Source organism: Cheilinus undulatus, linkage group 22 (genome assembly GCF_018320785.1).
Source record: "Cheilinus undulatus linkage group 22, ASM1832078v1, whole genome shotgun sequence".
In the NCBI taxonomy this organism is placed as follows: domain Eukaryota; kingdom Metazoa; phylum Chordata; class Actinopteri; order Labriformes; family Labridae; genus Cheilinus; species Cheilinus undulatus.
In genome coordinates this window covers 2870696-2883885 of record NC_054886.1, presented here as the reverse complement: position 1 = coordinate 2883885, position 13190 = coordinate 2870696, and the positions used below count along the sequence as shown (strand labels likewise).

At 40.0% G+C, this 13190-nt stretch overlaps 1 protein-coding gene across 1 annotated transcript; it reads right to left on the bottom strand.

The window, feature by feature from the left end:
• Nucleotides 1-6160: 6160 nt before the first annotated feature.
• Nucleotides 6161-11399, bottom strand: LOC121504439 (zinc finger protein 678-like). The gene is made up of 3 exons (XM_041779193.1): nucleotides 11298-11399; nucleotides 8783-8896; nucleotides 6161-8614 (listed from the first exon to the last, which is right to left on the bottom strand). Exons 1-3 carry the CDS (start codon nucleotides 11313-11315, stop codon nucleotides 8081-8083), a joined length of 666 nt encoding a protein of 221 aa, XP_041635127.1. The 5' UTR covers nucleotides 11316-11399; the 3' UTR covers nucleotides 6161-8080.
• Between the last annotated feature and the right edge of the window lie 1791 nt (nucleotides 11400-13190).

Here is a 13190-nt window from a genome sequence, read left to right as displayed (position 1 = left end):
CATTAGAAGTAAAGTTATTTGTCCTCTGTTGAGGGCTGGTGGTGGCGGGTTTAGAATATTTTGAATATTAATTGTCTAGTTAATTAATTTTCAAATATAATAAAAATATTTTTAAAATATAAGAAAATTAAAATATTGTATTAATTTGGCATAGAATAAAGTTATTTGTCCTCCGCTGAGGGGGGGTGGTGGCGGGTTTAGAATATTTTGAATATTAATTGTCTAGTTAATTAATTTTCAAATATAATAAAAATATTTTTAAAATATAAGAAAATTAAAATATTGTATTAATTTGGCATAGAATAAAGTTATTTGTCCTCCGCTGAGGGGGGGAGGGGGGTTAGAATATTATGAATATTGTCTAGTTAATTAAATTTCAAATATAATACAAATATTTTTAAAATTTAAGAAAAGTAAAATATTGTATTTATTTTGCATAGAATAAAGTTATTTGTCCTCCGCTGAGGGGGGGTGGTGGCGGGTTCAGCATATAAAAGATATAAAAAGTCAAATTAATTATTTTAAAATAGAATAAAAGTAGTCCTAGAATTTAACAAGGTCAATCTGCTCTTTCATTTTCCTGGGAATAAAGTTATTTGTCCTCCGCTGAGGGGTGGTGGTGGTGGGTTTAGCATATAAAAGACATGAATTGTCAAATGTAATCATTTTAAAATAAAATTAAAATAGTTCTAGGATTTAACAAAGTAAAAAGTCATTTATTTGAATAGAATAAAGTTATTTGTCCTCTGCTGAAGGGGGGGTAACTCCGTTACTGTTGAGTGGTCATCAGAGTAACTGTAAGTAGGTGTAAGTAAATGAAAGTGTTCAACCACCTTCAGGAACAGTGGGGGTCCCTGGCCCCTGCACCTTTATTTTGGGGGTCGTGGGCTGAAAAGCTTGAGAACCACTGAGGTAGAGGAAGAACAAGTCCACTAGGTGGCGGTGTTGTGTTGAAAACTAAACCAGCACCTTGTGTCTGCTCTGACTGTTTGCCAGAGTTACACTGCAGGTAAATGAAGAAAAGAAATGTCATTTCTGTGTTGCGTTCTTTATGTCAGTGCTCCACTGGAGACAACAGTTGAGAATAGTCTAGATAAGACTCATTCTCCCACTGAGACAACAGAGGAGAATAGTCTAGATAAGACTCATTCTACCACTGAGACAGAGGAGAATAGTCTAGATAAGACTCATTCTACCACTGGAAACAGCAGAGAATAGTCTAGATAAGACTCATTCTACCACTGAGACAGAGGAGAATAGTCTAGATAAGACTCATTCTACCACTGGAGACAACAGAGGAGAATAGTCTAGATAAGACTCATTCTACCACTGAGACAGAGGAGAATAGTCTAGATAAGACTCATTCTACCACTGGAGACAACAGAGGAGAATAGTCTAGATAAGACTCATTCTACCACTGAGACAACAGAGGAGAATAGTCTAGATAAGACTCATTCTACCACTGGAGACAGCAGAGGAGAATAGTCTAGTTTAGTGCATAGTGTTCCCTAAAGAGCTCTTTAGCTTTCTCTTGAAAGTAGAGAGGAACTCTGCAGATTGAATGGAGTTGGGTAATTCATGCCACCACTTAGGGACAACAGAGGAGAAGATTGGACTTAGTGACTTAGGAGCCTGATGTGCTGGAAGTACCAGGCGCCTTTCGCTGGCTGAGTGTAGTGGGCGAGAAGTAGTGTAGACCTGGATGAGGGACTCCAGGTCAACAGGAGCAGTTTTGGTTACTGCTTTGTAAACAATGATTAGAGTTTTGAATTTAATGCGAGCTGCAACTGGAAGCCAGTGTAGAGAGATTAAAAGAGGAATGACAAGCTCTCTTGGGTTGGTTGAAGACCAGACGTGCTGCAGGGTTCTGGATCATCTGCAGAGGTTTAACTGTGCATGCAGGGAGACCTGCCAGTAATGAGTTGCAGTAGTCAATGCCTGACATTACAAGAGCTGGTACCAGGAGCTGTGTTGTCAGGTAGGGTCTGATCCTCCTGATGTTATAGAGGGAAATTCAGCAGGACTGAGCAATCGAGGCCACATGAACCTTGAAGGTTAGCTGGTCATCAATCATGACACCAAGATTTCAGGCAGACTTAGTGGGCATGAGATATTTGATCCAAGTTGGATACTGATCTGTGGTTCCACAGTGGGACTGGCCGGAATGATAATAAGCTCAGTCTTGGACAGGTCAAAATGGCAGGGTCACTTCATGTGAGGAAGACCGAAGGATTTCACCATTTCATGACCTCCATTGAGAGGTGTCATTCTCCACTGCCTCTTCCTCCTCCTCTTCATTTTCCCCTGTCAAGTTGCAGGGTTCCTCTCTGTCTGGAAGGTACTCCTCCCCTGAATCTTTCTGGCTCCAAGGTGAGTTCACTGCTCATATCCTCCTCAGAAACATGCGCCTCACTCCCCTCAGACAGCTGCACACATGCAGCAACTGCCTGCTCCAAGTTCAGATGGTTTTCCTCTAGAGAAATGACCTGCCAAGTTGTGTTTGAAGATCAGTTTTTTTCTGGATCAAAAGGAAACCTCATTGGATGTGTGGAATGGCATGTTTTTGCAGATATGTAAACATACACTGTTTTTGGGTGTGTGTGTGTGTGTGTGTGTGTGTGTTGCTGCAGTCTTGCAGTCCTCTGAGGAGAATGAGGAGCATGTTTCTGAGGTGGAATCTTACCAGCAGTGAGGATCAGGGCTTGACATTAAGTTTTTTGCTCACCAGCCACAGTGGCTAGTGGTTTTGCAAATTTACTAGCCACTCGGTATTTCCACTAGCAACAATTTTGATGTTGGAAACTATGAGCTATAAGTCAAATTTGGTACAAAGGGTATGATACAGTATGACATGCGTGCTCTACCTCTCCTGTCCTCTGCTCTATTCTTCTCTAAACTTTATGGTGGAAATGTCTTCATATGTGTGTCTAAAATGAATTAAAATATCTGTTTAAATAATAGATGACTTAAATTTGGAACATGAAGCTCACATTTGAAGAACATTAAACAATTGTACTGTCTGTTGTTTAATAATAGAAGCAAAAAAATCACTGTTTAGTTTAATTTTCTTTGACTCCAAAGTGAATGTTTACAGATTTTTATCCTTCTGCCTCAGTTTCTGACTGCCTCAATGAACTGATTTAAAGTTTCAGAGTTTCTCTCATCTTTTATATGGGTGAATGATCGATATATGGCAAATCATTATACAAATGTATCAAAGGTATTAATGACGTTTAAATTATGCGCGCATTTGCGCAGGTTTTATCATTTAGAATGCCCTCAACAAAGAATATAGATGGAGTATTACTCAAATAATATTCAGGCTCACTGCACACCTTGGTTCACAAGAGTGAGAGAGACACAGCTGGAGCGCACACACACACACACACAAACACACAGCGCTGACGCGCTGATCCTCCAGAGGCACTTTAAACAGAAGAACTTTTTCCTTAAACAGAAAGAAACCTTCAGTCTAAATTACCAACACATCAGTATATGTGTGTGAGTGTTGTGTTTATGTGTGTCAAAGCCCTTGGCGCTGTGTAAAAATGCACAAATGGATGAAGAGACCAGACAGTTTCCAGTTATTTTGGGGGAAATTTGAGGCTTGTATGTGCTAATAACGTCTCTCTGTAACAAGCCTAAATAATCATGGCTAACAGACAAGCACTTTCAGAGTGAGGCATAAGTTGTGACACTGATAAATTCAACCCCCCATCGTGGCTAGTTAGAATCACGCTGCTAACCGCCACGGCTGAAATCCACCCACATTTGGCTAGTTGGTGGGTGTTAATGTCAAGCCCCGGTGAGGATTCATCTGAGAGTCAGTCAGAGTCATGTTTGTGTGTGACAATTGAAAAATCCCAGGTCAAATGGGCTCTGTTCATGTTTTTTTTCATACTCACACCACTATTTTATATCAGTGCTAATATACCAAGACCATTTTATGGTCTTCAGATGTTTTATTGCTATGCATTTTGCAAGGTAAGAAATCCAGGCCTTCACTGAAGTTTCCCTGAAACTTTATGTGATGGCCTCTGGTAGTTAAAGGGGGCCATTACACCTAAAACACCTTTTCCCTATATTTTGGAGGGAAAGGCTTAGATTTATTAGGAATTAATGGATAAAGCACTATAATATGTCAGGATTATCGCATATGAAAAATATGTGGTTATAATAGGAGTCAATGTGGCAAATTTGGTCACGAGGTGGAAGAGTGTCGGTGTGATGCAAATCTCCTATTTTATACACTTCTAGTAGACAGGATTTTGGAATTAGGAAATAGAAATGAAAAAAATAAATAAATAGTGGCAAAATTTCATACAGTTAGCCTTTAAACTGACAGGTATACTGAGAGCCAAACAAAAAAAAACAGCCAAAATGTCACTTTTGGTCCCCAAGATGCTACGAGGGTTAAAAATGGAGAAAATTGAAAAAATGAAGAAAACATGATAAAATCTGCTATGCAAACATGAAAAATGGGAACATTTGCCATTGAATACATCTATTGGTCAGGTTCTTTGAAAGAAATCAGATGATAAATCAGGTTATAACTGGCTGTACTGGATGCTGCTAAAATCTGTGATGTGCATCATTTATTTTTGTATAAAAGACTAAATTTATAATAGAAATGTACTAAAAAAGTGCTCATGTTCAGTGCAGCGAATTACATCTTAAATGTTGTATTTCTTTGGATATATAAAGCTTTACTATTTGAGTTTAAAAGTAGAAATGATGGCTTCAGGAGCTCAGTATCCTGTCAAATCTGGTTAGAGAATCAAGTCTCTTAGTAACCATAACTGCCTTTCTCTGGTCTGATATCACCTTCTCTGGTATAATTCCAGCGTTCTTCACATTTTTACCACACAGCACTGAGAAAACTGAATCTGAGCCACAGCAAATGTAGCTGATTTCAATCTGTGATAACAATAAAAACAATCAAATAAGCTTCATAAATACGCCTCATTTTGAAGTCTGTTTATTTTGTTCAGACGTTGTGAAAAGTTGACCTGAACAGAATCATTGATGTAATGTCAGCTGATGTTTCTGAGTTCATCCACACAACTAAACTTCATTTTACTGGCTTCCATTCTTTATTTCAAAACACAAATACTACACTACCCATCAGCCATCAGCACTCCCTGTGGTGCATTGTGGGTATTTCAGTATTAGGGATAAAGAGCTTTGTGAATTTACAGCTGATCTGTTGATTGAGAGAGCTCTTCCTCACTCATCATCTCTGCTATGGAGGAATAAAAGCAGAGTCAAACAGCAGTCAGGGGGATTTATACCAGCCTGCTGGAAGAGGCTTCTAGAAATGAAGTGTGGAAAAACACACAAACTAATGGCTACAAATCTGTGCTCTGATCAATCAACACCATAAAACTGAGTTTGTTTTCAAGCCGGCTTTACTTCAAACTACATTTATTTCAAGAAGAAATACCAAACTAAGCAAAGGCTAGCTTTGTTCAACCTACTAACAGAGTGAGAGAAAGTTACAGAGATTGTTGGTTCTTCAACTAAAATAAATGAGTGGTTTATGTAAAGATTCATCTGACTGGGTACTTTTTTTTTTTTTTAGTGTATGATAAAAACCTCCAGCCAGCTCTACTTAGAAATCTGATTTTTTTAATGTAGATTAAACAAATTCATCTTTTTACACTGAGAAAAATCAATCTGGGCAAAAGTAAATGTAACTTCATTTAATCTGTGATTTCAACAATAAAAATCCAAGTTTCTAGCTTGACAGAAATCATTTTGTAGTCAGTTTCTTTTGTTAAAAATACAAGACACTGTGATTTTTTGTGTGAAGAATAGCTGTCCCCCTGGCCTTATCATTAAAATCTGAATGGAAAATTTATCCAATCCACTTACACCTCAACCTCCCTGACAAGCAATCTTCAAATGTGTCTCTTGTAAGAATCTGATGTCCACATGGAGTGATTTAAGGTGAGTCAGTATTTTGCTTCGTTTCAGCGGATTATTCAATCCTTTAACATTCCTGCTAACAAAGGATATTGCACCTTTTTGATTATTTTCTATTTCAGAAACCATTTGTAGACTGGGGTTGTAATGAAAAGACTTGATATAAATACACACACTGGCTGTGTACTGTATCAGAATAAGTCCTAATGAAACTACAATACTGCATCAGAAAAGAAAAAGAAAACATACCAGATAAAGAAACAAACCTCCTCTTGCCATCCTGGAACCCTGGGCTGGTCTTCCCTGAACATGAGACTGCCCTACAAATAGTCCCCCTACCTTCTAGCATATAACAGGTTAAATCCACTCTTAACTCTCAACAGAACCCTACATGGGTCAACTAGCAATAAATGGGGCCATTTTTGAATTGTTCTTCAAATAGCTACACCTTGATGAGACCATTAAATAGAACCAACATTTAACCATCATTCAGAGTCCACAGCTGCAGACAGCATCACAAAATAAGTGGGTGAGCCCTGAAATAAAATATATTTATATACGCCTTTTTAAGTTAAAATAGAATAAAAGTTCTGGTGGACACAGAAGAGCTCAAAATGAAATAAAATAAAATATCAGGAGGACTAATTCACCAAGGACTGTCATATAACTTAATATTATCAGTGGTCATTAAAAAATAAACACAAAATGTGTCCCCCTCCCTGTTACCATGTTTTAAATCAGATAGCCACCTATTTGAACAGGAATGGCAAATCAGCGTACCTGTAAAGATTCGGCGCAATTAAGTCTTTGGTCCTTGCATCATAATGCATGCTCTGTGTGGGCCTCTGAGAAGCCTCCGCTGCTGATCTCCGGACCTCCGTAAAAGTTGCCCTCTTCTTCCTGACTGCTGCCCAGTAGTCGTGGTAGATGTAGAAGAACTTCCTGTTGTGGAGCATGGGCCCTGCGCCCACAGCCTTGCGAAGAACATCAGCTTTTTCTTGAAAATAGTCAAATTGGATGATTAAAGCCCTCGGGGGATTTCCACCATTTGGTCTAGGCTGCAGGCTCAGGTGCACTCAGTCCAGCGTGGGTGTGTAGGTCAGGTCCAGGGTATCTTTCAGCAGATTAGCCACCGCCGCCTCCGGTCACATGTCTCCAAAACTTTCCTCCACACCGATTATTCTGGAGTTGTCTCTCTGTTGGCGACATTCTAGGTCGTCGGTTTTAGCCGTCAACTGAGTGACTTCTGATGTGAGAGACGTAACTTTATTTTCAAACTACACAACCCTGTTAGCATAGCGGTTAGCTCCTTCCTCCAGGCTATCGATCCGTGTAGCATATGCTTTCATCTCTCCTTGGACTTTGGTAATTTCCGTTCTCATGTCCCTCGAGAGATGGTTTATTTTCTTGTGTAGTTCACCTGATAATGCGGCGATAGACGTAATGATCTTAGCTACCACACTTTGTTCCATTCTCTGCAGCGCCATCATTATCGTGTCCATGTCTGACAAGCTCTCGGGGGTATCGGGGATTCAGGGTCGGAAGAGTCCAAGGCCTCTGGGCCTGCTTTGGCCTTCGAATGTTTTGGCATTTCAAGGCAATTTAACTGACCAGACAGTTAAGGAGACATCTATTTTTGAATTATACGACTACAAACACGTTGTAGTATGTCCTTTTTAACATTTTGACTGAGAGCGAAAAACAATATTTAAATTTTAATCCATGCAGAGCTCGTAAACCCATGTCTTTACATGTCGCTGCTCACGAGCACCCCCTAGTTCTCTTTTTTGACACATTTGTGTGTTTTCAGCCCAGAGCTCCTTGTGAAGCTTTTCTCACAACCAACACACCAGTACGGCCTGTGTCCGGTGTGGATACGCAGATGCTCCTCAAGACTCTGAGCTGAAACAAACCTTTTGTCACAGCGCTCACACTGGTACTCTCTGACTCCAACATGGGTGAGTTTATGTCTGCCAAGTGAAGATGAACTCCCAAAACTCTTCCCACACTCCCCACAGACGTATGGTTTCAGACCGGTGTGGACGCGTTCATGTGTGATGCATTCCTGTTGACTTCTGAAGGCTTTCTCACAGTGTCTACATTTGTGTGGTTTCTCTCCAGTGTGGATCTGCTGGTGGAATGTTAAGTTGATTTTTTACCTGAAGGTTTTCCCACATTGGTCACAGCTGAAGGGTTTCTCTCCAGTGTGGATCTGCTGGTGGAATGTTAAGTGGATTTTTTGCCTGAAGGTTTTCCCACATTGCTCACAGCTGTACGGTTTCTCTCCAGTATGAATGCGGCGGTGTAACCTGAGGTTCCCTAACTTTGAGAAAGCTTTCCCACACTGATCACAACTGAACGGCTTTTCTCCCGTGTGGCAACGCCGATGGATCCCTAGATGACTTACTTGAGAGAAGGCCAAACCACATTGCTCACAGCTGTACGGTTTCTCTCCAGTGTGAATACGCTCATGACGTTTTAAAGCACCTTGATGAGTAAAGACTTTACCACAGTCCTGACAAGGGTAGAGTAATTCTCTGGTGTGGCTGTTTCTGTGAGTCTTGAAGTGACTTGCCTGACTGAAACTGTTACCACAGTCCTCACATTTGTATGGTTTCTCTCCAGTGTGAGTGCGTATATGACGCTTCCATGCAGATGACTGTGTGAAAGCTTTCCCACAGATCTCACAGCTGTACGGTTTCTCTCCAGTGTGAATTCGTTGGTGGATCTTTAACTCCATTTTTTGAGCAAAATTTTTCCCACACTGGTCACAGCTGTATGGTTTCTCTCCAGTGTGGATACGCTGATGGATCCTTTGAGTACTTACTCGAGAGAAGGCCATACCACATTGCTCACAACTGTATGGTTTCTCTCCAGTGTGAACTCGCACATGTGTCTTTAAATCTGATGAAGAAGAGAACTCTTTACCACACTGCTGACAGTCATGACTACGAGGCGTGCCCCTCCGTTTCTAGAACAACAAGAAGCAGAAAAGAAAACAGTCATGGTGGAGATCTTCAGCTGACAGCTTTGCATTACTGTGGAGGAGAGTTGTCACAATAGCAGTGTTTTCAATGTCAAACTGATACACTTTTCAATACCACTGCAACAAAAATGGCCTCCTGGTAGGAGTCAGTGATATGGATAAAAAACTGATTCACAATTTTTTTCCTTCATGACCAAAACATCCACAGATTTCATTTTCCTGAGGTCAGTTGGCATAGTAACATGAAAATGTTTGTTTTTTGGAATTAAAACAACTGTAGAAGACTGGACTACTAGACTACTACAAGACAGGAGCTCAGTTACAGTTAGAGGAAACTACACCAAATAACTATGTCTAACCTTCCAGGACATCCAAACCTTTCTCACTGGAGGCAGAAAATCAGCTGCTCAACTCCATCACATTGTCAGAAAGGAAAAAGTCAAACTTTAAATGTGCTGGGTGTAAATTCATTCCTACAAGAAAAAGAGGTGTCAGCACTCAAAAAAATGTCCTTTTAGGTAGTTTTATTCAAGGCACAATGTGGCACAACAGACACGTTCCGACTCAGTCTTCTTCAGCTTTGTGAAACACTACATGGAAGAGCACTTTAGGTACAGGAAATATAACCTGTTATATACTCCTGATCAAAATCTTAAGACCAGTAGAAAAATTGCAAGAATTTACATTTTGCTCTGTTGGATCTTAATAAGTTTCTTAGTAGAGCTTCATAATGCAAGAAGAAGAAATGGGAGTGAGACAAAAAAATTTGAGTAAGCAATTTATTGAAAACAACAATTAAAGTGAAATAGGCTGTTCATCAGCTGATCAAAAGTTTAAGACCACAGCCTTTTAAAGCCAAAATCTGCACAAAAATGTGGATTCAATGTGATTTTCTGTCAGGTATTCACACTGTCATGACCTCCTGATGGCAAAGGCTATAAAGCTTTCTGTCTTTGAACGTGGTCAGATTGTTGAGGAGCATAAGCAAGGCCTTTAGCAACACGCCATCACTGCTGAGGTTGGACGCAGTAAGACAGTCATTTTGAATTTCTTCAAAGATCCTGAGGGTTATGGAACAAAAAAGTCAAGTGGTAGACCCAAAAAATTTTCACCGGTGCTGAGCCAGAGGATCCGATTGTCTGTCCGTCAAGACAATCCTTGACCCAAATTAAAGCCGTTACTGGTGCCGACTGCAGCCCAATAACCATCAGATGGTGTCTGTGAGGGAAGGGCTTAAAAAACTAAAAACATCTTCAAAGGCCTCGTCTCCTTCAACACCACTAAATTGCCTGTTTGGACTTTGCAAAGGAGCACCAAACATGGGACAATGAAAGGTGGAAGAAAGTTTTATTCTCTGTTGAGGAAAAATATAACCTTGACTGTCCTGATGGCTTCAACGTTACTGGCATGACAAGGAGATCCCGCTGGAGATGTTTTCTACGCGGCACAGTGGAGGGGGCGCGGTCATGATCTGGGCTGCTTTTTCCTTCAATGGAATAATGGACCTTCAGGTTGTACAGGGGCGTCAAACAGCAGCTGGCTATGTAGAGATGTTGAAGCGGGCATCCCTTATGACTGAGGGCCCTCGTCTGTGTGGTAAAGACTGGGTTTTTCAACAGGACAACACTGCAGTTCACAATGCCCGCCTGACAAAGGACTTCTTCCAGGAGAATAACCTCACTCTTTTGGACCATCCTGCTGATCTAAATCCAATTGAGAACATTTGAGGATGGATGGCAAGGGAAGTTTACAAAAATGGACATCAGTTCCAGACAGTGGATGCCCTTCATGAAGCCATCTTCACCACTTGGAGCAACATCCCCACTAGCCTCCAGGAAACACTTGCATCAAGCATGCTTAAACAAAATTTTTGAAGTGATCAACAAGAACGGTGGAGATACTCATTACTGAGTCCTTTTTTCAAACTTTTATTTCTGTTTTGAGGGTGTTTTCAGTTTTTTTGAGGCATGGTCTTAAACTTTTGATCAGCTGATGAACAGCCTATTTCACTTTAATTGTTGTTTTCAATAAATTGCTTACTCAAAATCTTTTTGTCTCACTCCCATTCCTTCTTCTTGCATTTTGAAGCTCTACTAAGAACCTTCTTAAGATCCAACAGAGCAAAATGTAAATTCTTGCAATTTCCAACTGATCTCTAATTTTGATCAGGAGTGTATAACAGGTATAACAGGTTATACTTCCTGTACTTAAGGTGCTCTTCCACGTAGTGTTTCACAACGCTGAAGACGTTGGAACGTTGTGCCTTGAAAAAAACTACGTGAAAGGACATTTTTTGAGTGTTGACACCTCTTTTTCTTTTAAGTCTTTGTTGTCATGCACCTTTAGGAGTGCTCCTTGTTCGCTTTCTCTGTAAATTCATTCCTACCTTGAGAGGGGGAGTCATCTTTCTTCCTCAGACAGCTGCCCTGAAGTCAGATTCAATGATGGACGGCGTTCCTCTCCACAAGTGTCTGGTCTCAGCACTGAGCTGAGGACAAACAGAGACACATTATCAGACAGCAGCTCCTCAAGTGTCCACGGTCTGCAGAAGCCCGCTGCCTCATTCTTACAAACTTCTAGAAAGGCGTCATAGTGGCGGCTCCATTCAGAAAGAAAGGAACAGTAGTTTTTATCTCAGAGAGGAGGTGGGCTCAAAAATAACACCTGGCATGACTCATGCAAACAAGCCTATATTTACAGCCAAAACAAGCCTATATTTACAGCCACAACAGGCCTATATTTACAGCCAAAACAAACCTATATTTTCAGCCACAACAAGCCTATATTGACAGCCCCAACAAGCCAATATTTGCAGCCAAAACAAGCTTATATTTACAGCCACAGCAAGCCTATATTTACAGCCAAAACGTTTGTACACTTGTGCTCCTTCATTTGCTTCGTGCCGTGCCTTGTCCTTTCATGCCGGGGCAGTGAAGCATGCTGTCCCCAAGCATGGAACAAATGCACTCTCAATGCTGGATGTTAGTTCTTCCTGGTCCTAAATTTTGGGTAGCCAGCAGCTTTTTTGTCCCTACTCAGCTCCCATTGTCATCTTGTTCTCCTTCTTTTTGTTTTTGTTTTGTTGGTGGGGGGCAACCAGCATAAAGGTGTATTGCTGCCACCTACTGTGTTGGAGTGTGGACCAGAATTCAACCAATAATAAAACAAAACAATAATCAAATAATTTAAAAATAAATAGAAAATAAATAAATAGAACAAAAACAGTCCTAAATTCTTTGCATTAAACCTGTCTCAATAAGGTTCTTGAACAGACATTTTTTGTCCCACAGTTCAAAGATGTTTAAGTGTCATCTCAACTCCCAGTTTCCTGAGCTCTCTCCTCAATATTTCTTGCTTATCTTCAAATTTCTGACAATGAAATAAAACATGTTCAACTGATTCCACACAGTTCACATAGTCCTGTTCACATAGTCCTGTCAGATGCTTTTTTATCAAGTCAGGTGTCTTGTTTAAACCTGGATGTCCTACTCTTAATCTTCTTCATAGATTTTCTTCATGTGTTCTTCTACTCCTCCTCCTCGCTGTACCCACTTCTTGCTGTATTGCATAAAGGTGCCTTCCAGTATATCCATTATCCCAACTTTGTTGCCATACTTTCATGATGTGACTTTTAACTAATGCTTTAGCCTCATTTTTACTGATAGGGATATTCATTTTATCATCAAGTTTCAGAGACACTTTTAGACTCAATCAGACATTTCATTGTCTTTAATCCTCCTATGAGCTGCTATCCACATAAACATTACAACAATATTCTTAAATCTCTATAAACTTTCATACATTTCATTAACAATGTCTTGTCTCCTCTTTGATTGAAATGACTTTAATGCTAATAAAGCTGAAGCCCAGTCAGTACAAAGAATCACATTTTTAATATGACATTCTTCTATTTTCTGCAGCGCTGTTAGAATTGCTAGAATCTCAACTGTAAACTCTGACAAATGAGGACACTGCACCACTTCATTGATCACGGATAGCATTGATCTCCAAAAACAGATATCTTCAGGGTTCATTTACTAATGTGACGGCCAGGTAAAGTTGTTTATACATTACCTGGATCAGATTTAACACAGTCTTCATTTTGGCAGCTAGTTTTCATTTTAGTCTTAGTTTGACTCTTTAAATATGCATTTTACTTTTGCTCACATTTTAGTCATTTCAACCCTTTTTAGTTTTAGTCCAGAAAAAGTCCTCACATTTTAGTCTTTACTTTTAGTCCAAGCATTTATTCTCTTGTCTAAACGTTCAGGTGCGACTG